Genomic DNA, 26,998 nt, shown 5'->3' with positions numbered 1-26,998 from the left:
TCCTCACGTCGATTGACAGTTGAAAGTCGATAAGGAACTCGCCCGACTATTTTGCAGAACTGTTGGTTGGGAGAGAGTTGAGAGAAGCTGTCTGGAGAGAGAGAAGAGAGACTGGTTGATTTGGATTGAAGGGAGGTGGGGGTTAGGTTGATTTATATTTTTGAAAAGATTAGAAAGTTTTGAAAATATTAATCAAGTCCACAATTAACTTTATCAAGTTTCCTAATGATGTTTGACACTTTAAGTTGGTCAATGTCACGAATCCTTCATTCAAGACTTAAAAGACACCTTTCCTTCAATTTTTTCTTGAGAGTCATGGATATTACTAATATTTAAGAGTATAATTTGTGTAATTGAATGTATGAATTAAGGACATAATTTTGTAAAATAAACTAATTGAAAGAAATGAGAAAAAATGTCAAAAAATAAGGAAAAAGAAAGAAAAATGAAAATGAAAGTCATAGAGAGGTACCACAAAAACATATCTATAGCCCCCCCCCCCCCCCCTTCCCCATATATATATATTTCAACCTATAGAATTCAAGAAAATAAACTAGTAAAGAATATTAATGACGGTCACACATGTGCAAAGCACGTGCACTAGTCTAATTTAATAAAGACTAAAAAAAAACTTTAATCAGTCCATAAAATTAAAAGCTCATTAACCTAGGTACCTTGCAAGAATGCAGTAAAATGACCGGGTCATTTGAAAAGAATATAAATGTGTCGGTCTTCATTCTAATTGATGAGCTTATGTCGATCATAGTTCCTTCCCTGCTTTTAGTTTGTCTTAAAGATACCATTTTCGCGAGTAAGAAAATCATGTGGCTAACCGCATGGATGAAAAGTTAAAAAGTATGTGTCTCTGCGTGTACGTGTGCGCCTGTGGACGATATTAGCAATTCGGGTTATATTAGTAAATTCTAACTTATAAAAATCATGAAAAAAAAAAATAGCAAAGAATTTTAGTGTCAGGTTATGCACACTACACAAGTTGAATAAAGACTAAAAAAAGATTTTTATCAGTTCATAAAATTGAAAGTTGACATTAACCTACGTACCAACAACATAACCAAAGAAGTGTAACCTACTTTTTAACCCTCTAACTTTTCATATGCGTGTGGATATTAGTAAATTGGGTTATATTAGTAAATTCTAACCTATAGAAATTATGAAAATAAATTAGCAAAGAATATCTATGTTGGATATACATGGGCAAAACACATGTACAAGACTAGTTTAATAAAGATCAAAAAAGATCTTTAATCAGTTGATAAAATTGAAAGTTGTAACTTGCAAGAGTACAACATGACCAAACAAATGTAACCTTACTATCTTAACACTCTATCCTTATATATATGCACATGGATAAGCAAGTCAAGTTATATTAGTAATTTCAATCTTTAGAAATCATGAATCTAAATCGGCAAAAAATATCAATGTCGATTATAGACATACACTAAAATAGTTTAATAAAAACTAAAAAAATACTTAATCATTCATAAAATTAAAAGTTGGCGTTAACTTTGACACTTTGCAAGGGCGCGGTAACTAGAAAAAAAGTGTAAGCTACTGTCTTAACCATCTACCATACATATGTGTGCATGGATATTAGCTAGTCGGATTATATTAGAAATCATGAAAACAAATTATCAATGAATATCAATGTTGATTTATGAGCACTAGATTAGTTTAATAAAGATCAAAGAAGGATTTTTAATTAGTTGACTGATTTATTCGATGTCATTTTTATGATGACTAAGATGTCCCGAAGAATGAAGATGAAGTACAGTGATTTTGTTATACAAGAAATAAGGGTGATATTCAAAATTGTTATAATTACAAGGGTATCAAATTATTAAGTCCTACTATCAAAGTTTGGGAGAGACCGGAGGAAATGAGGGTGAGTTAAGATGAATTCATTTTTGAGAATTAGTTTGGATTCATGTCGGGGCGATCTATTACGAGAGACATTTTTCTTTCGAGGAAAACGATGGAGAAATACTTGAAAAGGAAGAGGGACTGATAGGATTACTTTCAAGATAAGGTGCATTGGTGTATGTTATTTGTAATGACATAGTACTGATTAATGAGACTCATAACAAAGTTATGTCAGGTTGGGGGGTGAAGAAGAATTCTGGAGGCTAAAGGATTCAGATTAAGTATCCAAAATAAAGTATTAGAGTGTAAATTCAGTGAGAGATCACATGAGGCACATGGTGAAGTGAAGCTTGACACACATGTTATCCTTAAGATAGACAATTTCAAGTATCCTTGGTCTACAATCGAGGAAAGTGGAAAAATCAATGGTGATATCACCCATCGTATTAGTGCAACGTGAATGAAGTGAAGGCTTGCATCTGGTGTCTTGTGTGATAAAAAGATACCACTGAAACTTAAGGACAAGTTTTATAGAGTGGTGATTAGACCAACATTGTATGCAGGTGTTTAGCTAGTCAAAAAACTCTCATGTTCAAAAGATGCATATTGTAGAGATAAGGATATTGAGGTGGATATATGACCACACTCAGTGCGATAAGATTAGAAATGTAGTTATTCAGGATAAGATAGGAGTGGCTCGGTGGTGGATAGGATGAGTGAAGTGAAATTGAGATGGTTTGAACATGTGGCGAGGCATGATGCAGATGTTCCAGTGAAGTAGCATATAGTAGGTACTAAAGAGGTAGACAGAAGAAGTATTGAGGAGAGGTGATTAGACAATGCATGCCGCAACTTCGAGTTATCAAGGACATGACCTTAGATAGGAGGGTGTAGAGTTGCAAACGCACTATTTTTCGCTGATATTGTGTTGAAGAACTTTAATGATGTTGAAGAAAACATTATGTTGAAAGAAATGGTGGGTAGTTAAATGATATGATTTAATTGTAAAATGAAGCTTTAATGATGATTTAAAAAAAAAAAAAAGCTTCAATGAAAACTTTAATGGTGAATTGAGTTGAAGAAGAAAGAGTGAGTGGGTTGAGGGCGGAGAGGGGTGGGGATAATTTTATAAAATAAATAAATATTTTTTTAAAAAAAGAATATAAATAATATATTAATTATTTTATACGTGATAATTTTTAATTGGTCAAAAAAGTCAAATTCAAGCTCTTTCACAGGTCAGTAGTGCGTGTATACATGCAAAAGATCAAAATAGTGTGTTTGTAACGGATTAAATAAGAATCGTATTAAAGATCGAATTTAAATTTTAGGTGTTTTTTTGAAAATGTCTGCCAATGTCAGCCGCTAATTATGTATTACTCCAATTACCATATTGCATACTGGTGTGTTAGGATTTAAGACACAGAAAATAGTATCTTTAGGTAAACCCTAAACCCTTGAGAAATTGGCGATGGGCAGGGCGTCGGACAGCGATAGCGACAACATGGACAGCGGGGAGAGCATCACAAAGGTTTCAGTATGGGATTTGCCGGATGTGCCACAAGGGAAGTTGCTCTCACACCTTGAGCTAAAGAGGACTCGCGTTTTCTGTGCTTCTTTGGCTCCTACTAATGTAAAAACCTTTCTTTTCTTCCTCTCCCTGCACAAAAGCGGAGTCTGACCGACCCTTGTTTTAGTGCACCGGGCTTTCTTCCCTTTTTTTTTTTTTTTTTTTATATATATGTTATTGTCTTGTACTTTTCAGTTTGATAGTTCAGAATATGAGGTTAGTTTACTGTTCTAATTTTTTTTTGTTTTTGTTTTGGGGAGTGAAGACAGAGAATGTAAATTACTCAGGCGCTTATGCGTCAATGGGTGTTGATAACAGCGTCCGTTTTGAGCAATTCCGCAACAATTTCAAAGTGGAAATTATGCGACTTGAAGAGGATGAATTAGAGTTTGATATGATTGGTATTGATCCTTCTCTTGCCAACGCATTTCGCAGAATCCTCATTGCAGAGGTGCGTTTTGTTTTCCTTTGGTTCAAGGTTTCTGAATTGAATTTGTGATGTTTGATTTTGTTTTACTCTTTGTTTGGTGCTTTTGGACAAACTATGAAGCTATTAATTTGTTTAGTGGGGCGGCGTGTTCTAGTGTTGGAAATTTACAAACTTTGTTAACTGTAAGGCTGGCAATGGGAGCTGTAACTGCTTCAAAGTTCAAATCTGCAAGCTTGAAAGATTAGATTTTCACTTTTGGAGTAAATTCATGTTTCTGCTTCAACTTTTTATTTTGGGAAACAGATACAATTAGTTCCTTCTAAATGCTTCAAGAAAAAAAATAGTTTTGATCGTTTTGTCACCAATAAGAAAAGGATAGGGCTATTGCCGATAAATAATAGTAATGGGTTGCAGAATCTGAGAGCTTTTAAATTTAACTAAATTTAGCTACTTTATTTTTTGATGAAGTAACTGGTAAAGTTGCCGTCATGTGACCAGGAGGTCACGAGTTCAAGCCTTAGAAACAGCCACTTGTAGAAATGCAAGATAAGGTTGCGTGCAATACATCCTTGTGGTGGGGCTCTTCCCCGAACACCGCGCATAGCGGTAGCTTTAGTGCACTGGGCTGCCCTTTTATTGTTTGATGAAGTAACGCGTTTCACAGAAAGGCATCAAGGAGATGCAAAGTTGCATGAGTCTAATTACAAAAGGAAAAAAGTGTTGGAGAACATTGTTTGACTCAAATACAATATGTCAATCCAGAGCTAAAATGCTAATAAAATCCAAAAATTGTATCGAACTAGTTACTGGGGACAACATTGTCCAATAAAAGAGATGAAATAAGCATTTTGTTTTAAGAGAGTGGCTTGGAGTTGACATGCCATCAAAACACTTTTTGTTTCTCTCATTCCAAAGGCACCAAAATATAGCAACATGGATCATCAACCAGGTCTTTTTAATGGTCTTATCAACTTTCCAAAGACTCCAACTGACATATGCCTCTCTCAGATTCTGAGGCATTACCCATCTTAATCCAAAGATACTGCCAAACAAGCTCCAAAGCCCAAAAGCTACCGGACAATGCAGGAAGTGGTGGTTGACAATTTCCGGATGACAATTGCAAAGATAGCATCTGTTTAGCAAATGATATCTTAGTAGTCAGTGCTCTTCAAATATTGTTGCTCCTATTTTGGGCAATCAAGTAGACACCTTATCCAGATCCATATTGAATAAACTAGGATAATCTCCCTTTAAGCCGTTTTTGCCAAGCCATTTTTCTTCCCAAAATTTGACATGTTCTCCACTGTTAGGCTTGAAATGGACCTTCTGAAAGACTTCATTACCCAGCTTGCTAATAAATTTCGAAAGCCCAACACCATAGGGAGCATTAGAGGTCTGGGAACTCCAGTTGTCCTTTGCCCCATGTATAGATTTGATCACCTCTTTCCGTAATTGCGTTCCTCCCGACCAGAGTCGTCGATCAATTACTCTGAGTTGAAGTGATTCTTATTACCTAATATGTTCAACTAATACCTTAATTTATTAATCTAGGACTAGGGGTGAGTTCTCATAGGGTCAACTACAACTTCAATTGAGTCTTTTGGAAATTGCATGATTTGACGGTGCAATGAGAGCTGCACAAATTCTCTGTCTTTGTTTGATGGAGGCATTTTGGTGAGAAGAGACCAGCTTACCACTAACCTTCTTTAGTCTCTCTGCAAAAACCTTTGCTAGGATTTTGTTCATGCCGCCGATGAGGCTTATTTGGCCTGAAATCCCCAAGTTCAATGACACCCTTCTTTTTGGGAATCAAGGCAGCAAAAGTAGAATTACAAGACCTCACCATATAGCAATGCTGATGAAAATAGTTTAGGGCAGCCATGATTTCAGGTTTGATGAAGTCCCAGGCTTGTTGATAGAAGGTACTTTGATTCCGGTTACTGTTTAGTGTTCCTTGTACTTCGGTTATTGTATTATTTCGTTGTAGTTGCTGTATCTTTTTTAGAATGCGTTGTTCGTATTTTATATTGGTTTATTCACTCGTATTATTTTCTTGAGCTGAGGGTTATCGGAAACAACCTCTCCACCTCCCAAGGTAGGGTAAAAATTTGCTTTGTTATTGTTGAAGCAACGTGCTAGGATTTCATTAACAATTGATTCCGACTTTGTGGCGAGTTCCCTGCTTATTTATCAATAAGCCATTTTGATTGAACCATATAAACTTGTTGGTTAGTGTAAGGACATGAACTCAATGATGGGGACATGTATATTTTATTCACATAGCGGGTTCTGGCTTGTGTTGTTCCTCTACTTGATGAATTATATCTGGCATTTGAGATGTTGATGAAGTTTATTTCTTTCCCTTACTACCTGGTCGTCATGCAGCTCCCAACCATGGCTATTGAAAAAGTTCTTATTGCAAACAATACGTCCATTATCCAAGATGAAGTGCTCGCTCATAGACTTGGTCTCATCCCAATTAAGGTCGATCCAAGGCTGTTCGAGTATATGTCGGGTATTAGATCTTCTTGTAAAATCATATAAGTAGTTTCTATTGAGTTTTGTTTTAATCCCTTCCCCCTTTTTCTCAAATAAATGGTTTGCTTTTGATGGGAATTATGATGGCTAGTTAATTACATTGCTTCTTTTATTTCCAGAAAATGATGTCCCTAATGAAAAGAATACAATTGTTTTCAAACTCCATGCTCGTTGTAAAAAGGGCAGCGAACGACTTAGAGGTACTATTAATATTCTTATATCATGAAAAATTTCTCATCGTTTTGTTTTGAATTATCTGTTCTTTCATGTGTGTGGTTCTCCATTTGACTGCCATGGTCTAATCATTTTTCTGCACTTCCTGTGTTAAAATTGCAGTCTTGTCCAATGAGCTGAAGTGGTTACCCAATGGCAGTGAATTGATACTAGCAACAGAAAGTCCAGCATCACATTCGAGTACAAAGCCAAAAACTTATACTTCATTCAGCAGTAGTCAGGATACTTTACCAGAATTCTCGAATAACCCAATTGCCCCAAAAGATGCAGATATCATTATAGCCAAACTTGGACCTGGTCAGGTAGCCTTTGTGTCTTGTATGTTCTTTGTTTGCTGGTTTCTGTTGAAAAAGGAAGAAAATTGTTAGAGCAAACGTTTGAATTGTTAAACATTAGTATTGCTGCTTGATCATCAGCTCCTTGCTCTTTTGGTATTTCATGAACTTATAGGTGCACTTTTGCTAGTGCTTTTGTATCCTTTTTGTGCTTTGCATTACTAAGTGAAGGTACTGCTAGACAACCATTTGTTACAGAAGTTTTATACTAGAATACCTGTATCGCCATTTTGACTGAAATTGGCAAAATTGCACCAACACTTTTTAACTCTTTTCTACGTATCCTTTCTGGGCTTTAAATATTACCAAGTGAAGAAACTGATAGACAACCAATTGTTGCAGAAGTTTTGAAGATCTAAAATACATATATCACCATTTGACTAGGAATGTTGTACCAACTCCTTTTGACTCTTCCTATGTAGTACGTTCAGTCATTCCACAATATGTTGTTTCTGCTCGCTGGTTTTTTATTTAAATATTAATATATATTTGTCTCTGTTAAACAGAAAGTCTACCTTGACAAATTTGTAGTGGTATACTGGTAGCGATGAAGCTGTTTAATATACTTATGGGGAACTTTTATTCCTCCTTTATAGGAAATTGAGCTAGAAGCTCATGCTGTTAAAGGCATTGGTAAGACGCATGCGAAGTGGTCTCCTGTAGCTACAGCTTGGTACAGGATGCTTCCTGAGGTGACTAGAGATCTTTTTCATAACATTCAGTTTGGTGTATAGAAATTGCCTTCTGACTTTTAGTTTTCAGATTTCAGTTAAAATTGAAATCTAGCATATTTTTGATGAATCCTTGGTTTTGATCGTTTTTGTTTGGATACTGAAGGTTGTATTATTGCGAGATATTGAAGATGATGAAGCAGAAACACTAGCGAAGAAGTGTCCGGTTAAGGTGTTTGATATCGAAGATATTGGTAAAGGTATAGCAACATTTATCTGTCAGTCCTTGATTTAATTAGGGTCACCAATTGCAAAGTTAAAAGCGCAAAGCTGAAGCAATAATGAGTTTTCCATTTGTTTCTAACAAGCATTAATTTATAGGTAAAAAGAGGGCAACTGTTGCACGACCAAGGGCTTGCACGCTTTGTAGGGAATGCATCAGAGAGGAAGGATGGGACAAGAATGTTGCAGTCAGACGTGTAAATGACCATTTCATCTGTAAGTGTAGTTATAGCAAGGCATTTACTTGGTTGAGTACTGTATGCAGAAATTGCCAAAGTTCCTGGCATCCTTTAAATAGAATAATATCCGTATCTTTGTCCCCTTGTATGATTAAATTCTTGTTCTTTTTGAGTTTCAATTCTGTTTGGGGTTATTTAGGCAACTTTGATGAGATAATAATGACATTACTTTGTCCAAGAAAATGCTGGTAATAATATATTTAGCGATTTTCAATTGATACTAGCAGATTAGTTTTGTTTCGAGTCTTGATGTTAACTTCTAGTGCTAAGAGGATTTAGGGTATAGAGAGTTTTAACTTTAATTTGCTCATCACCTTGAAGTTCTGCATATCAAAGTGGTAGGTTGAGTGTAATATGTTAGGATTTTGTCCACTTCAATTTACTCATCATTTCAAATTCTGCATATCAAAGGTTTAGGTTGAGTGTAATATGTTAGCATTTTGTTCATATTTTGAAGCTGCAGAGTGGAATAGTTTCTTTTTTGCTTCAGGTTCATAGTAACATGAGAAAAAGTAATGCATATTATTCAATTGCTGGATAAACACAATTATGTGCTTCTTGGTGATAAATGATTTTCCATCCCTCGGTCCAATTCATCCGATCAAATAGCTTGATCTTCAGATGGACTTATGTCATTTCTTGTGAATTTTTCTAGTTACCATAGAGTCAACTGGAGCATTGCCACCTGAGGTGCTGTTTACTGAAGCTGTAAAGATTTTGGAAGAGAAATGTGAACGGGTTATAACGGAGCTGTCATGATCGGTTATAAAGGGTATTCGGATATGTAATCCTTTTAAGAGAGCCAAGGCAAGAGTTCAGCTTGGTTCTTGTGTATGATAGTGTCACTTTCTCTTTTTCTGCATTCATATTTCCAATGTTTTGTTTGTCAATTGTCTTTGGACACATTATTTTGGACAGGAATGGTAAAAGTGGGTGGTGCTTGTATTCTTGACTATGAGTCTTTGGAAGACATGTTAATTAGATGTAGGTCATTCTGGGTCATCTATACTGTAAAAATGTTTTAGTCCATTATGTATTATGGGCATTTGAAGACTTGAGTCGATTTGATCTAGGGTAGAAATTAGGCCCTTGGAATGGTCACAGCCTTGTTATTCAGTTGATGTGAACAAGTAGCTGTTGTCAGAGTTTGATAGAATTTTAGAATGAGATAAGTTTTGGAAGTCAAGTTTCTCATTATCAAGTGTCTCCGATTGGGTCTGTGGCCGTGCATTCCTGGAAAAGCCGATGGACCTTCTTTTTATTTTTCTGGATAACTTGCTAATGCTATTTAGCGTTCTTCAAAATTGCTTTATATATCCAATGCTTTTCTTGAATCATATTCCTTGTAGTCATATTAGTTGTGTCTCTCTCTCTACATAATGTGTACCTGATGAGTGTTGGCATAAGCTATTATATCATGCATAATTGTACAAAAATATCTTAGCTCGATCCCAGTAACAGTTGGCACCCAGTATTCAAGTGCTTTCTTGCTTGTATAGTTAATTATATAAGTTAGTGATTTGTTTATGATAATTAATCTGACCAATCTGGGAAGTTGGTATGAATCTTACATCTTATATAATAGATGGCATATATTTACAACTGTTGCAAATACAAAGAGCTATATTGTTTGTATCAACGTCAACTACTTGCTAGTAGGCACTAAGTTTGTGTTTAGTTGTCACTCAGATAGTTTGTAGTAAGTTGACCTCTTTCTTTTTTTTACAATTTATTATTTAAGGTTCTAATATTAAACGGAAAGTTGTTCGGGATTTTTCTTGGGGTGGGGGGTCGGGGGTAGGGGGTGGAGGTGTTATTCTTTGTGGGCCATGAATTTGCAATGTTTCGGAAAATCATAATTTTTCGGAATTGGAGTTGAAGTAGAAATTAGAATTGCAGTTGTGTTTGGCCATGAATATAAATTAAAGTTGTTTTTGAAATTTTGTGATAAAAGTATGAGTGATAAAAGTGAAAACAAGTTTTACTTGTTTTCACTTTTCTAAATACAATTTCGAAATTGTATTTGGGATTTTATGGCCAAACGCATCTTGTTTTCACTTATTTCACTAAAGTGAAATAATTTTTCGAAAAAAAAAAAAATTCATGGCCAAACGGCTAGTTAGATTATGATCATTTTTATTATGACATTAATTATTAATATTGTTTTATGTGCTTTTATTGAATATTTTAGTATAATGTCATGACTCGTATTACATTTTGTGTTATTTTCTCAGGAAATATCTTCGATAATTATATCTTATCAAGATTAAAAAAAAAAACTTAAACACATATTTTTTAAAAATTGTTGAAAAAATTTCAAAAGATCTGAAATTGAAAAATCCGACTTTAATTGATTTTGTTTAGTTTATAATCTTAAAACCTAACATAATTGGTTTGATTTGGTATTTGAAAATCCAAAACAGCTCGGTCTATGTTCACCATGATGGGAGTTATTCAAAATAATAGCTAATATATATATATACCTTCTTGCACAAATTCTCGACATTCTCTATGCTGAATTCATTTGAAATACACAATGTTCATATTTTATATGTAACTAGTATTCGTATCCGTGCATTGCGCGAAAATTTTAAAGAAAATAAATCATAAAAAAGTACATCTTATTTACTTGATCATACTATAATTTTTTAAAATTATTTTGTCACTTATAAAATTCAAACCATTTTATACACGATAACGGAAAAAAATCATCCAAAGTATTGAATAAGAAGATATGAATACTCCAAGTAGCATGTATTTTTTTTGAAGATTTGATATTAAATCATAGAATTATTTTAATGGGTATTTTAGGCTTGCTCGTTTCAATTCTTGTTCTTAAACTTCCACATCTCCATCTTCCACAATGAGCTTATTCTTTATTTAATTATAAGACTGTGTTATCAAACTTATGGAAGAAATGTTGTTCAATTTCTTTATGTTCATCATCATTCACTACAACATCAATTAACATTATTGTCATTCATTTTTTAGGATTTTTTTTAATCTACGGATTGAAATATTGATTTTCAATCATAATACGAAATTATTTGAGATGAAGTTGCAGTTTGATTTGGATATGAATTTTGGATTCTTTAAATTGTATGTATTTCTTATTGACATTAAAAAACCCATAAGTTGTAAAAATTATAAACAGCTCATCATTAAAATAATATTTACTTGTATGCAAGTAAGTAAAATAATATACTGAACCAAACTCATTTTTCATTTCGGAATGCACGTGAAAAATTAATATGCTTGTTAGGAAAATTTTAATTTCTTTTTATTTTTTTAATGTGCAGTTTATATAGGGATAGCTAATGTGTAAATTCGTATATATTTTATCATTTTAATTAAAAGTATCAACGTGTTGTGTGGAAAATATTAATGTGTTATTAGATAATTATTTTAGACATTGAGTTTTTATATAAGACTGTAAAATCATTATACAGTGTATCAGTGCTATTTTTCTTAATATGCCTAATCTTCCACTAATCCAACATTAACTAAGTTGATATGAATAGATAAAAATTCAAATTGTCATAAAAAATATATGTTTAGTTGTATAATATTCATTATTACAATTTAGTTGATATTTTTTCGTATTACATAAAAGATGGGATATTTAATTTATTATTAAAGTTGTTAAATGAAAAAATAAGGTAAAATTTTACTCTTACAAAGTAATTAAAATAAATCCACACTAATTATATTTAATTATTAAAAAAATAAGATAAAATTCCACCTTACGAAGTAACTAAAATAAATTCACACTAATTATATTTAATTGTTGAAAAAAATAAGGTAAAATTTCACCCTTACAATGTAATAAAAATAAATCCACACTAATTATATTTAGTTATTGAATATATCAAAAACTAATTATATATCTTGAAAAACATAAAATAATTATTATCAATAATTATTTCAGTTTTTATGATATATTGCATTATATAACTCCATAAGTATCCAACTTTATTTTATTTAAAGTAAATTGTAAATTTTAAAAGTAATGTGGTCCCATTTCAAAAGTCCCAAATTAAATAAATATTAAAAGTAACAAAATATCTACGGAGTAAGTACAATTTGTGTACTTCTAGAAAGGTCAGTAACTTCACCTTGCATGAACATCCATGTTTCCAAAATGAACACTTTGTGTTCTCCGTAAAAAATGCACTTTAATTTTTACACAAATATTTAAGCTTGTTTGTTGATCAAATATTGAACATTCTTTTTGGCTGAATATCAATCAAATGCATTGTTGACCAGAAATTGAAGTTAAATGAATTGTGGCTTGTATATAGATGGGTAAAAATTTAGTTTATATTCATGTATTTGATGCAGATGGTCAAGCTAGTCGTTGAGATCTTCTTGGTGAAAGAAGTTCCTGTGATGAATTTTCTAATTCGAGGTAAATTACTCATCTGCTTTGCATGAAGAAGTTGAAAAAATATTAAATACAGTATATGAAAATCGTTGATTTTTTTTTTTGTACGGATAAAACGATGTCCTGAGCTTGGGGTATATTAGAAACAACATTTCTAATTTTTTGTAAGTAGTGGTAAATGTTGCATGCCCTTTAACCCCAGATCTAGTACGTGGAAAGACACTGTGTATATTGAGTTGTGTTGATAAAAATACATCAATATTGAGATATTTCATTGTATCTATGTATATAAAAAATGAAATTTATAACCACTATTAACTTTTCTGAAGTGTTAATTTTGTATTGTTATATTAAGAGAAGTAGTTTTGTTCTGCATGTCATAAAGTTTCAAATTACTTGTGTTTACTATAATTTTTATAGATTCTGAATATTAGAATGATTGACTATTGATCTGTGAGTATGAGTTGATATTTTTGAATTTTGAAACTAAAAAATATTTTCTTCAGTGTTAATTTGGTGGTTATTTTCTTATGAGTAAATTATTTTTTAGAAGAAATAATTTGCACTTCAATTTCTACAAGTCAGAATTTAGAACATGCATGTTCTAGAAGAAATTGAAAGAATGCCTATACCTGATATCTTTCTGTAATATGATAAATATCCGACACCTAGAGCTCTTGAATAGCAAAGGGTAATCTTATTCTAGTAAATATAGTTCTGGATTTACTAATGGACCCAAAGGGATGTAGTGTAAGGACCAATTTCTTGGTTTCACTTTTGGCCAATAGGTCCTTAAGCTTTTCCTGCCTTTGGTTCAAGGAAGGCAGGCAGGTTGAGATGATTGTCTCGTACCATTCTTGAGCTCTTTAGACCTCCTTTTAGTTTTGGTTTATTTAGTTCTTTAGTCGCTTCTTTTACATGTATCTCATGTACCTTCTTCATGCCTTTGCCTTCGTTAATATAAATCTACCATTTAACCCATAATATAATGAAGAAGTTTGTTACCCCTTTTAAGTTTTAATGCCTATTATCTGATATTAATTGGTTTACATGCTTTTATCTACAGAAATTCAAAAATGGAAAGAAATTAGAATATAAGATAATGTCATTGAACGATATCGTCAAAATATCGTCTTTGGACTGTATATGTTGCAGATGTTTTGTATCCTGAAAGATGTGAATGCCCCTTAAATCAATTCCAAGTATGTCCAAACTGTTAGCTACTTCATTAGCTTCCTAGTAGAAAGAATGAACTTTTCATTTTCCTGCTCCATCACACAAATAATGGATCCGATATCATCTCTCAACTCGCTATTTCTTGTGTCTCATTTCTTTAGTATTTAAAAAACCAAAAGGGGAGTCTAGCTCCATGATAATTTGATTAAAACCATTATCCATAAACCATTATATTGGATACTAAATATTACCACATTAGCCTCATCTGCGTTGTTACTGCTATGGTTAGTAGGCGCAGAGAAACCAAATATGAGCCTCCTAGTAAAGTAAGAATCTTAGAAAGATTGATGGGACATAAAAAAAAGGAACTGATAAAGTTAAGCATCTTATGAAGAATCTTGCAGCAAGACAACAATCATCTTCAGGATTCAAGGTATTTGTTGTTGATGAATGTCATTTGCTGCCTACATATTGATAGTTGAGATATTATTGCACTGATATTTGACATTCAAACATGTTATCTCATGAAACAGAAAGGGATTTGGATGTTGCTGGACAGAAACCTCGAAGTGTACTTTAGTTCAAGGGAGAAACAGTTCTTATACGATATTGTGGCAAATGGTCGAAATGGAATCGATGTGGACAAGTTGGTTTTCTCAACCATAGATTATTCTCTATTTTTATTTTTCAGACCTGTTTTTCTAGTTTTCACTGAATGGGGCTTTCATTGGTTTGCAGGTTTGATTACATCGTCAGAGATGCCCGAGCGTGTGCTCTAGGATGCAATTTTCAGTTCCAAAGGTCTTTTCTTTCATCTTCTTGGTTATCGTTACGCAACATCTTTTCACAAATATTGGAGTGAAAGAAAAATAGTTCTTCACTATGAAATTGGCATCATATTCTATAGGTTAATGGAGACAATGAGAGTTCTGGGAGACGATATATGCTATGGAGCCTAAGATTGTTAGTACTTCAGTCTTACCAGGATTTTTATTTATTTTGTTTGACTTATGGTCTTATTATTTGTGTGGATGAATCCTCAGATTTAACCATTCACAAGTTATTTACCACACGAGCTGATCTACACAGAACTGTTTATACTCATGCTAAAGTGAAGGTACATAACTAATTTTGACAAAATTGTGACTGATTTTGACAAAATTGTGCACTGATTCTCTGACCAGCTTATTTGAATTGTGGAAGCCATTTTTTTGTATGTCATTTATAAGTGTATGTGGAGGCTTTCAACTTGTTATCCCATCATTGTATAGGCAATAAAGCTTATGGTTGTAGATGCAGCAGTGAAAGCAAATGATTATCTACAGATAGCATCCCATATAGAGCACCCTTCTCAATACTGAAGGTAGGCATGGTCTTTTTATTAGCTTAAATCTAATCAATTCACAGAACCATGAAATTAATTTATCTATGTATGTGGAAGTAGATAGATGACACCATTTTAAAAACCATTGAGACTGCTCTAGATCCAGAATTGAAGGAATTTAGGGATTTGATCCTCCGCGTTCGAAGAAGAGATTTGTACCAGGTATAAAGATTATCTAATGGGTGTTGATTAAACCGTTAGCGTTTAACTTATGCCCCTGCCGATGTCGGCTATAGGTTATGAACGCATTGGGAGTGTGTCACTGCTGACATCGGCTATGGGCATCTGTTCTTGTCGACGTTGCTGTGCCCTTTGGATCTATAATTCTAGAAGGTCCAGTCAATCATTTGTGCTTATGAAGGATTGTATCCCCGAGTTCCATGTTTTAGGAACATTATATATACTTTTAAATCATATATTTTTTTCTGAAAAAACATTCAAGTAGAAGAGTATAATTTCTGCGCAAGTTAAACTTACAATTAATAGAACTGAAAGTTATTTACATAAACAACAACAATATAATTATTCAAATTTTTCAGTACCATCTGGTTATTTAAGAAACAGAATATTACATTGTTTTACACATGATGGGTTGGTAATGTATGCTGTTTTTACGACATACATTTGAGCTCAGTTTTTAGCAAGTTGTATAGGTTGTTCAGTAGATGCTGTAGTAAATAGCAGAATTATGGTATAGAACAAATTCGTTATGGTCATGTATATCTGATATAATAAGAGTGCCTCAAAATTCTATGTTTTCTGCGGGTTTGTTCTTTGAATGAAATTGAGTAGGATTTTGATAATGTCTAATTATCTGTATTTAGATCAATGGTAGTTGGGTGAAATGGATGATGAAATGGCTGATGGATGACTGGAGAGTTCTTTTCTGATGTTGAGGAATAATCCAAAGTATTTCCCGCTGTTGGTTTCGTGCAAACAATGACATACAAGGATTGAGATGCGATATAGTGTTGAGGTACGTTTGTTGCCTTAATTTTCTCGTTATACATAAAGAGAGTTACTTTTATTTATCATACCAGAATGTGAATTCTTGTATCTTATGTTTTTAACATTGGGTTTTAGCAATATATAATTAAAGTATTTTTAATTATCATACCAGAAAGTGAAATCTTGTACCTTAAGTTTATAACATTAGGTTCAGTTACTTACACACTTTGGGGTTTCTTTCTTCAAATTCACATGTTGTATCTGTTATCTTTGAAGTTCCATCGACGTTTGACATTGGCTATGAACTTGCCCATGTCGAATGTGGACGCTTGACGCATGCCCCTGCCGATGTCGGCTGTGGGCTACGGGCACTGTTTGCATCATTGCCGTTGTCAGCTACGGGCACTTGCACTTGCCCATGTTGCTGCGCCCTTTGAATCTTTAATATTTGAAGGTTAAATCATTCATATGTCCTTACTTAAGATTGTATCCCTGTGTTAATGTTTGAGGACAATATGTTTACCTTAACTAATATACCTTTTTTGGGTAAAAGATTCAAGTTGAAGAGTATAATTTCTGCGTAATTTAAAGTTACAATTAATAGGACTGAAAGTTAATTGCATAAACAAATACAAACAACAACATAGTTATTTAAATTGTTCAGTACCATTTGGTCATTTAAGAAACACAATATCACTTTGTTTTACACACAATGCACCTAAAAACTGTGACTTTGTTGTTCCATTGGCATTGTTGAAACATAGTGGATCCAATCTTATGCTCCTGTAAGGTTCATTGGAAAAAAAAGGATTTTAATGACAACAAATACATTAAATAAGCATTTAATAAGTGTAAACAATGAGATGTTAAAGATTTTATTACATTCTCATCCATCCTTTGTTTGTTGGTGTGCTGTATTGCGTAATTATGCAGATATCTTTTTTGTGTTCTGATTCATCCACATTCAAATCAATAATAGTATATAAATCTCCAAAAGACAGTGAGTATCAGGCCAAATTTTAAAAAACTTCTCTATAAACTACGTTTGTAGCTTCGTTTGTAATCTGCCCATCTTCATCATAAGCCAATATTTTTAATCCCTTTCTACTTGTCACCCTGGAAAGAGCTACATACAGTTGTCTATATGTAAATACTGGCTTTTTCAAAAATAATCCCACGTGAGATAGAGACTGTCCTTGACTTTTATTGATTGTCATGGTAAAGGATTCCATAATTGGAAATTGTCTTCTTTGAAACTTAAATGGAATTCTAGCATCAGATGGTGTTAAAGTCATTCTTGGAATAAACACTTTCTGTCCAACTATCTGTCCAGATAAAACTTTAGCTTCAATTACCTGATTTCCAAGTCTAGTTACAATCAACCTTGTTCCATTACACAATCCTGCTGACTGATCAATATTTCTTAATAACATCACCGAAACTCCAACCTTTAAAGTGATAGCATGATTTGGTACACCAGAACATTTAATAGTATTTAAAAATTCTGGTGTATGTACATGTTCCAAAGCTGAATAAGTTTGGTCAGAGCCACAAATTTTATCAGAACTCAAATATGATTTCTCAGGATTTTGATTGAGAGAAATCATATATTGATTGATTGATTCCACCATATCAAGAGTTGGAGAAAGAATGAATCTTTTTTGTAGGTATCCTAGATCATTGCAGTGACTAATAAAATCTGGATACGTACTTTCGACAATAGCAGATATTGGATCAATGGACTCATTTATCAGAAGATCCTTTGTTATAGGAACTTTTTCAATGCCATCAACTGAACTTCCAATCCTATCATCACCAACAGCCAAAATCCAATTAGCAAAATCTCTCAACTCATCCAAATCTAGATCTATTTCAGTATCTTGTAATCTCATATTCTTTTTTAGTTGCAACAGTTGACAATGAGACCATAAATATGAAGAATTGAGAGTTGCATTAACAATATCTTGCCTAGTACCTTTTGGGATGACAAGTAATATTTGTCTGAAGTCACCACCAAAAATAACTGTTTTACCTCCAAAAGGTTTTTGTGAATTGGATGAATCTTTGAAGCTAAGAATATCTCTTAGACTTTTATCAAGAGCTTCAAAACAGTATCTATGCATCATTGGTGCTTCATCCCAGATAATCAACTTTGTCTTGATAATTAAATTTGCTAAAGGAGTACCTTGCTTGATATTACATGTCGAATCTTCGGTTACATTTGGTGGAATTACAAATCTTGAGTGAGCTATTCTACCACCTGGTAGCAAAAGAGATACAATTCCGCTAAAAGCAACTGTTAACACAATCTCTCCTTTAGATCTTATGGACAAAGTATTCCAAATAAAAGTTTTGCCTGTTCCTCCAAAACAATATAAAAAGAAAAATTCACCCTTGTTTTCATTCACAGCTATTATTATCTTTTCATACACAGTCTTTTGCTCATCTGTCAAATTCCCAACCAATTGTTGATGTTCCACTGCTAAAGCTCGTCTGTTATAACGCATTTCATCTCAGATTAATCTATTATTCTGGTCAACCTCTTCCTCGTTATAAACAGGCATTGGCATTGTTGGAAAATCAAGAAAACTTCTTCCGCAACCTTTTATAAAGTGGTCAATCTTTTGCAAGCAAAGATTTTTCAGATCATCATCCGTTAGGTTAACTTTGGAAAATGCACAACAACATAAATAAATAATTACATTAAATTTGAAAAGTATATTTTGGAAATGGTTAATGATATATATGAACATGGAAATTTTTATTCGATAATGAAGAAATGTATTTATATCATCTGCTTTCAAATTTTTGTGAATGAAATAAAATATATTATATATATTTAATAAAAACTAAAAGTTTTATTTAAGTACCTGGGTTGTCTAAAACTCTTCTTTGTTCATGAAGGATATCCTCTGATATTAAATGCCATGTTGATTGCCAAACAATCTCTGGACATGACATTGAATTTGATAAAAGTAGCATAGCAAATAATTGCCTTAGATATGATGGCATTCTCCAATTACTTGCTTTCACTATAGCATCCACGTACTCTCTGTCATCGTCTAATAAACCTAGAGCATAACATGCATCCCTGAAAGTCTTATGATCATGACCATTTATTTTCCTAAGATCCTCATAGGATGTTGGACCTTTGATAACATTCAACAACAATCTAAGATAATATTGCTCTCCAGATCCCGGAGGAACAAAGAAAATTCTGCCAATAGAAAATGCAGAAGTTTGTCTTTTTTTTCATTTCTTCAATTGTTGATTCCACACAACCTTTAGAGGAAATTCTGCATATGTTAGCTCTTTTGCTTCAGGAAATTCCTTATTTGCTTCAAACCACTTTAAAAACGTTGATTCCTTTACGGTTGGTCTGTTAACTACTGCATCAATTGAATCATCATCTGAAAATATGACATTTTGATTGCCATCTAGATGAAAGGATAACCTTTCTACAAATGGTTCTCTAAGATGGATTGGGAATTTAAAAATTCTCCAAGCTGCTTCACATGGTGATATATATCGACAATCACAATACATATTTATTTCATCAACAACTCTTGAGTTATCAGTATTTTTACTTTGAGAAAAAGCAGCAGTTACACGATCATGGCCTTTATTAACATACTTAATAAGTATTTAATGGACCTTGATTGGTTGCACCATTCCACATTAATATGTGCACCATATTTCAATAATAAGAGTTTATTGTGTGGCACAACATACCTATTATCTAAATCAATACCTGCTCTCTTTGTAGATCTTCCATCATCCCTTCTTCTATATATAGGATACCCTTCATCATCAACTGTGGTTGAATCCACAAATTTTTTTGGAAAGTGCTTTGTACATTTGTCATTTTGCATGCAAGGAGAAGATTTTCTTGCAGTACCACATGGTCCATGAATCATTAATCATTAAATTTGTAACAGGCGCATAATATTGAGGATCAACTAAATTGTCAGGCAATTCAGCTGAAATAATGTCATCAATATCGACAGTATTTGAACATTTATTATGAAGAAAAAGTAGGATATGTGCATGAGGCAAATCACGCTTTTGAAATTCAATGGTATAAATCACTGTATAAAAAGATATATTAGTAATGTTTATTTTTTGGTTGATAATTATAATAGTAGCTTACTAATGATTAAAAAAGTAATGTAATAATGCCATATAGCATGAAGTTATACCTGCTTTTACTTCACCAAAAACATTATTGTCTCGCAGATCTTTTAGCAATTGATCCAATTTGATTTTTAAAATCCTTGTTAAAATGTCTGGACGATCTTTCGGAGACAATCCCCTACACTTCCCAAATCTAGTAACCTCTGGCCATTTTGGATTGCAAATAAATGTGATGAAAAGATCAGGGTATCCAGCCCATTTGCAAATTGCCATGGCATCCTGATAATTTTGCAACATGTAATGTGCCCCTCCAGTGAATGATGAAGAAAGTATAACTCTCTATCCTTGAGAAGAAGGTTTTTTGTCTCTTCTTAAAACAGCTTCTTCTAACCCTTTATAAAAGTGTGATCTCAACTTTTTTTGATGAAGCCTAATAAATTTCAATTTAAAAGATTCCATCATTGTATAACCATCAACTAAGAATTGCTGAAATAATCTTTTAGATAACACAATAGTTGAATCTTCATGCTTCCTTTCTTGAATTTTGTATGAGAAGTATTCACGGCAGCTAACACATTTTCTTCCACCACTTGATTCATCCTAATAATTAAAGGAATATCTTCTTTATATCCATCTTCACCATATGAAAAGAGTAGAGGATATTGCAATCCTAAATATGAGGCATTCAATTCATTTATCCTCTTAAGTTGTCCAAATTGACTTTCAATAATAATATCTCTGTTTGACATTGTTGGTTCAAAATCACCAACGACCAAAGCCGCAATAAAACTGATGGCAAGTTGTATCTTCTTCCATCGAAGCCTCTTTTCCCTATCAATCTGTGTCGCAGATTTGAATTTTCACCTACTTGAAATGTATCTCTTACCATTCTAAAACACTTTGCTAATACATTGTGTTCATCTAGCATTTGCTTCAGTTCATTCACAATTTCAGCATTTATTTGATTGTTACTTTCGCCACGACTATAAGAATAAAATATTAAAATAAAGTTAATTTGTGATCATATTTGAGAAGTTTAATTAAAATAAAAATAATTTTAATGACCAATAATATAAGTACTCACCTGATAGCCTAAATTCTATTGTCCACCTCATTTTCTGTAGCATAAATATACAATTGTGCGAATCTTGGAGATGATCCCTCTGTAGGCAATAAACTTCCAATTTTATGATAATTTTTCCCGGACAATCGGAATGTTCTTGGTCCCTTTGATTGGTTGACAGATGCATCAACTTTTCCACCCATTGATGTAAAAGAAAACATAAAATTATATGTTCTAATATTCTATCTGAAATGATTACTTTTTTTTTCCTACATGAAATCAGAGTTTGTTAGAACTTTTCTATATTCATACAGAGATATTGTCATTTGATTTATCAGTGAATACATTTACCTAATCCGAGCAATAACTCCTTTAAAACAAAAGGAGGCTTTTTAGGATTTGGCAGCTTGATTTTTCCGCTACTGCAATATAAAGTGAATACTGGTTTTTTATTTTTATATTTCTTCTCAATTCTTTCATCGTACCAAAGTATACCCCACAACATTCACATTCACATGTAGGATCTCCTATATCCCAGTAATCTAATATTGTCAAAGTAAAATAAATATGCAGTCAATGTACTTATTGTAAATAATACAGTAATTATGAAATATAAATAAATATAACAAACAACATACCTTGATTGTTAGTTGTCCAACTTTCTATTTCATCATCTACAAATAATAATTTTAAAATAATATATTTAAAAATAAATAAAGTTGGATATCTTAATACAATTTAACAATATCAATTGTATTTGGGTTTCTATCTACATACCTTCAAATATACCTTCATCTAAATTTTCATCAGGGGTTTGTTGGTTTGAGAGCACATGACCTCGATGCATAAAGTTTAAAATTAATGAAGTTATTGTAAGAGTATGAATTATAATTTTTTAAGTGACATACCTGACATATCATCATATTGCATATTTAAATTGTTTGAATAACTATTCTCATCTGCCAACAGTCCTTTATCCTTAGGTTGATTTGTAGTTGTAGATGAACTGCTCTCAAAATCTCATACACATATTAATGTTAGCCATTCTTTGTAAAGAATATATATTTTCAAACCTGAAATTGTATTAAATAAATAGTGTTACAAAAGGGTGATATCACAAAGCTACTAAAGGGAAAATGTAAAATATATGAAAAAGAACAAAGCACAAAGATTCATGCCATTGTTATCTGACAAATATTTTCCTCGTTTATGATTTTTTCGTAAGCATATTCTATTTCTTCTTGCAAGTTTCTTTTGATCTTCCATGACAAAAGTGAATGTAACTGTAATTTGTCTGAAAATATATTTAGTATTAAGAAAACAAAAGCAGTTGACTATAGGCAGTTTTTTTTTTTTTTGCAGATTATTATTTTATTTTTTAACGGATATTTAATTTATCAGCAGTTGAGTATTATGGAGTTCTGGAACATGCAATGTGTCGATTTTTCAATGGACTTTCATTGAACAATGGTGGATTGGTCCCAAATGCTGCAAAGTCAATTAAGATGGAAGTTGGCTGGTCTGTACTTACAACTTCTGGACATCCATTTGTAATTGACCCAGATTGTCATGGGCTTCATCGATATCAAATGGTTTTTCTAATGTATATTTCTGCTGATGAAGGAGAGACCGGTGAGTTCTTAAACTTATAGACAACAAACGTGCAATAATACTCCAGTAAAGAGCTTCCTCGGCTTGATCATGCTCTAATTAACAGTGTTCGAGGAGTTTTGGAGCTGCCTGTATTTTAACCATCTGGACAACCCTGTTTTGGTGTATTGGAGTTCATAATGACCTCCATCAACTATGTTGCAGAGGTAGGTAAAGTTTGCGAAGCACTCCAAATTGAATTCACATATATCATTAATATCATATTTTGTTTTTTGATGAGGTAGAAAACTTCACTACTCTTATGTTAAGGTATTTTATATTTCGATAATATTGGATATTTCGATAATATTGAATATCTCTCTAACACAGAATGCATTTATTCAAGTTTACGCTAGCTATGCATAAAGGAATTGGGTGACATTTAAGAAATTCTGGCATTTTATACTGTAAAAATTCATTTGCAATTAAAAGAGGTACTGTCCAAGTCATGGAACTCAGAGAGCTCAATAATTATAAATACACTTTGTGTTTGGCTACTACTTTATTTGACTGCAGAGCTCTGGCTTTTACTTGCTGATTAAAAACCAAAATTACCACAGGTCGGGTTTCAAACCTCAGAGGTCACTGGAAGTGATTATTTTCACCTCAGAAGAACCCACGAGGTTTGGGATCAGCTGTCTGGGAAGGTTAGAAGCTTGATCACTTACTTTAACACCTAAAAGCATAAGCAAATGCATTTGGTTTTTGACTGCTTATGTTGCAATTTAGCAGTAACTAAACATGTCCCATGTCCAGTTGAGGTTCTAATGGTCATTATATTTCCAGCCGTTTGCTGGCAGGAATTGTACAGCTTGCAGAACAACTAAAAAGTACAAAATACAGCCATAATGTTTCCTTCTCTGATGCTGATAAGTCTGCTGGTTACGCAAATGCTAAGGGGGATTTGTCTGAAGTATTTCTCGAAAAAGAAACTTATTCTGCTTTCGTCAAGTTGCACATAGAGCAAGGTCCTATTCTAGAAAAAAGTCAGCGGCTGTTAAATGCTTATCCTATTCTTCATCATCCGATGCAAGTACCGGTTTAATTGTAGTCATATCAATAAATAAGTTGGTGTATCTGCCAATGAAGGTGTTTCGATTGATGTTGTGACTGCGATTGCCGCTCCAGCAAGCATCAAAGTAACATTTGAAGGCAATGGAGGTCATGCAGGAGCTGCACTGATGCCTAAGATAAGTATTGAGTTCCTTGTTGTCCGTGTGCAGAATCATTTATGCACGGGCTGCAGTGCTGAATTAATGTATGTCCTGGAACCAACCAAGAAGGTTGCGGCTGTCAAGTTAATTGATGACTGGTTAATGATCTTGTTTCTATCATTTTTCACGCCTAGCAAGTTAATTGAAAACGGAATAATGATCTGTTTCTAAGTAAGGATACTACTAATCTCATTTTTCAATTTTTTTCATATTATTTTTCAATCATGCTCATTTTTTTCTCACACCAGCATTTTGTCTACTGAAACTTGTTTGTGTAACAAAACAAATTCAGCATGATATTTAAAGATGTTTTTCAAACTGTAATTTATGGAGTGAAACACCCACACATTCTTCATTACATAAGAAATATCTAATATAGTACTTGTTCATTACAAAATAAACTGAAATTAAAATTAACATAAAAGTTACAATTGAACATGGACTCGACTACTCATTTTTTTTCCTTCTTAATCACTTTGCGGATCTTGGTGGTGGATTGTTTGTCATTACATTCATCATCATATTCCTACATTGGCAATTTTTCAACACCTTTGCTTCTTTTGGTATACTGTTTTTCTATCGAATCAACACTAATTTTTGTTACAGAAGAATAAAACTCGTATTGATACTAAAATTTATTCAGCTTTTTTATTTTGATAAATATCTGTATAATAATTATGTAAATGATAAAATGAAGTTTTTAATAATTATAACTCTTTTGTTTGTGCCAAAAGGTTGATATGCCAAAGAAAATATATACGCAAGATACAAAAATGCATGTTTGTGATGAAAAAAAAGATGATTATCCATTACAAAGGTATGTTATTACTTTATAGCAAAATTATTATACTTTTTGAAAAGTTTTGATTTAAACACCTACAAATGCAACATATAATTACCTCAAAAAGCTCATCACCTCCCTTGTTTTGTGCCCCTTCAAACAGAGAATCCTAATGAAATACAGTAGTGTCATTAAAATAAAATTTATAATTTTTATTGAACTTGAGATTTATATTTCTTTATAAAAAGTAGCACTTACAGTGTATTTTAGTGAAAGATGACAATATTTCTTGAAAAGAGATTCATCATCAGCAAATTTTAGAACTTTGTAGACTTCATCCTGCTTGTATATATTAGATTCCTTCACCAAGACCTTAAACATGAGTTTTTTTTCAACGATATCATCCAGTTCACTTGGATACGAACATTCATCATCATCTATTAAGCCCTCCTTTAGCTCTTTTGCAGTTTTTCCCATAAGTTGCACAACCTCACTATTCCAAAGTAATAGGGTTATAAGACCAGTTCCATCCATTACACGAACTTGTAGCCTATACCTGAAATTCATTCTTTATCATGTTAACAAAATAAAGTTTTTTCTTGATAAAAATTCATGTAGGATTGTAATAACCTGTGAACAACTTTTGCCTCTGAATTGCATTTTGGACAAAAAAATGAGTTTCCATCTTGTTCAACCTTTATAATACACTTGTTGCAAGCCATGTATGACCATCCATGATCTAGATCAAAACAAACAGTTTTTGCAGCAATCCAATAGCTAGCTTCCTGTTTGATAGAGAAAATATTGTTATAATATTTAAACACATTGTGTTGAGTTAATCGGGAATGAAAAAATTTATTCAACTCACTTCTGTGCATACAATCAAATCATTGATGTATTTAAAAGGTACAATTCCTTTGGCTAACTCATCCGTGATAGAATAACACTGTTGAGAACTTGTCTGGCTAAGCCGCTCATAGTTAGAAGCACATGCTGCATTTAATCTGAATGAAAAATAGTATAAAATTATACATTAATCTATATTCTAAATTTTAATATTAAATTTAATTGATAAATGTGTTAAAACAATAGTTGGATGTGACAAACCTGGATTTAAAAGCAATAGATTGCGGCAGAGATGGATTTTTCCTGTAATGCCTCGGGTTTCGGGCTAGAATAAAAACCGTCATTTCTATGCGTAGATGATCCAAAAGTCATAAATCTTATGCAAATTTTACATGTTAATCAATTATGTAGTGTGGTAACCTATTTGAGCATGAATTGAGATCATAAAGGTCTCCTAACTCAAGGACAAGTTGAAAGCTTTTCTATCGTTCGAGTTTTAGTGAGCGTTGAAACTTAGTCAACTTCAATCGACCATAACTCCTATTATATAACGAACTGGGTGGCGTGCTACATATCAAATTAAAGATCTTCGAATTAGCTTTTCATCGATACCAAATTCGTCTAAAACGGACACTCGGTGAATAAGTTAGAGCATTTTTAGTGTCAGCGTTTCCGATTGACTGGCCACCGCATCGCGATGATCCTTAAATTTACAATTGTCAATCCCAGTAGCTCACCGTGATTTCCAGCGCGTCGCGGTGAAGCCTTTTTCGGCGTTCCAGTCCCGGATTTTAAATTCCAAGGTCAAATTAGACGTTTCCCACGGCCCCAAACCCATCCAAACGCGGGATTTAATCCTAAATACACCTAAATACATACACTTTCAACAAAATTCATCGAGAACGCTCTCTAAGGTTTCAAACAAGAATTCCAAATAACTTAAGATTCAACCGTGGGTTTTCAAAAAATCTCATGGGCATAAAAGTCATGATTTTAAGAAAGGAGTTTTCAGATTCATGAATACATTCATGATTTAGAAATCTTGATGGTATTGTTTTGGTCTTTTGACCTTCCCCACATTGATTTGAAATTGTATATATATATATATATATATATATATATATATATATATATATATATGTATGTATGTATGTATGTATGTATGTATGTATGTATGTGATTTATATGGATTGTTTTTGAAATGCATCTTGAAAAACATGTTACGAAGTGTCTTAATT

The 26,998-nt window shown here is 32.8% G+C and overlaps 2 protein-coding genes and 1 long non-coding RNA gene across 6 annotated transcripts; 2 read left to right on the top strand and 1 right to left on the bottom strand.

Annotated features, from left to right (window-relative positions):
* The first annotated feature begins 3,227 nt into the window (after positions 1 to 3,227).
* LOC107845642 (DNA-directed RNA polymerases I and III subunit rpac1) lies at positions 3,228 to 9,366 on the top strand. The gene is made up of 9 exons (XM_016690075.2): positions 3,228 to 3,514; positions 3,717 to 3,902; positions 6,267 to 6,396; positions 6,539 to 6,619; positions 6,756 to 6,955; positions 7,585 to 7,680; positions 7,826 to 7,919; positions 8,041 to 8,157; positions 8,836 to 9,366. Exons 1-9 carry the CDS (start codon positions 3,353 to 3,355, stop codon positions 8,937 to 8,939), a joined length of 1,170 nt encoding a protein of 389 aa, XP_016545561.1. The 5' UTR covers positions 3,228 to 3,352; the 3' UTR covers positions 8,940 to 9,366.
* A 2,946-nt stretch (positions 9,367 to 12,312) lies between these two features.
* Positions 12,313 to 24,694, top strand: LOC107862177. 4 transcript variants are annotated; one of them, XR_007043470.1, is made up of 12 exons: positions 12,313 to 12,588; positions 13,631 to 14,173; positions 14,274 to 14,386; positions 14,479 to 14,541; positions 14,648 to 14,703; positions 14,784 to 14,857; positions 15,012 to 15,103; positions 15,949 to 16,100; positions 22,671 to 22,901; positions 22,987 to 23,086; positions 23,480 to 23,566; positions 23,706 to 24,694. It is a non-coding gene; the product is annotated as an uncharacterized LOC107862177 (long non-coding RNA). The 4 variants fall into 4 exon arrangements; XR_007043467.1 differs by having other exon boundaries at positions 22,674 to 22,901; positions 23,706 to 24,691; XR_007043468.1 differs by having other exon boundaries at positions 14,033 to 14,173; positions 22,674 to 22,901; positions 23,706 to 24,689.
* A 224-nt stretch (positions 24,695 to 24,918) lies between these two features.
* On the bottom strand, positions 24,919 to 26,089 carry LOC107860838. Its single transcript, XM_047394370.1, has 3 exons — positions 25,545 to 26,089; positions 25,173 to 25,470; positions 24,919 to 25,083 (listed from the first exon to the last, which is right to left on the bottom strand). Exons 1-3 carry the CDS (start codon positions 25,790 to 25,792, stop codon positions 24,964 to 24,966), a joined length of 666 nt encoding a protein of 221 aa, XP_047250326.1. The 5' UTR covers positions 25,793 to 26,089; the 3' UTR covers positions 24,919 to 24,963.
* Positions 26,090 to 26,998: the final 909 nt, after the last annotated feature.

The sequence above is a fragment of the Capsicum annuum genome, chromosome 8 (assembly GCF_002878395.1).
Source record: "Capsicum annuum cultivar UCD-10X-F1 chromosome 8, UCD10Xv1.1, whole genome shotgun sequence".
In the NCBI taxonomy this organism is placed as follows: Eukaryota; Viridiplantae; Streptophyta; class Magnoliopsida; order Solanales; family Solanaceae; genus Capsicum; species Capsicum annuum.
This window is presented reverse-complemented; position numbering and strand designations above follow the sequence as displayed.

What these genes read in the sequence shown, in the direction of transcription:
- LOC107845642 (XM_016690075.2), top strand. Translation starts at nt 3,353, where the DNA reads ATGGGCAGGGCGTCGGACAGCGATAGCGACAACATGGACAGCGGGGAG. An exon ending in GCAGAATCCTCATTGCAGAG is followed by an intron (nt 3,903 to 6,266) that starts GTGCGTTTTGTT and finishes GTCGTCATGCAG; the next exon opens with CTCCCAACCATGGCTATTGA. An exon ending in TATCGAAGATATTGGTAAAG is followed by an intron (nt 7,920 to 8,040) that starts GTATAGCAACAT and finishes ATTAATTTATAG; the next exon opens with GTAAAAAGAGGGCAACTGTT.
- LOC107860838 (XM_047394370.1), bottom strand. Translation starts at nt 25,792, where the DNA reads ATGCACAGAAGTGAGTTGAATAAATTTTTTCATTCCCGATTAACTCAA. An exon ending in GAGGCAAAAGTTGTTCACAG is followed by an intron (nt 25,471 to 25,544) that starts GTTATTACAATC and finishes AATGAATTTCAG; the next exon opens with GTATAGGCTACAAGTTCGTG. An exon ending in ATCTTTCACTAAAATACACT is followed by an intron (nt 25,084 to 25,172) that starts GTAAGTGCTACT and finishes GTATTTCATTAG; the next exon opens with GATTCTCTGTTTGAAGGGGC.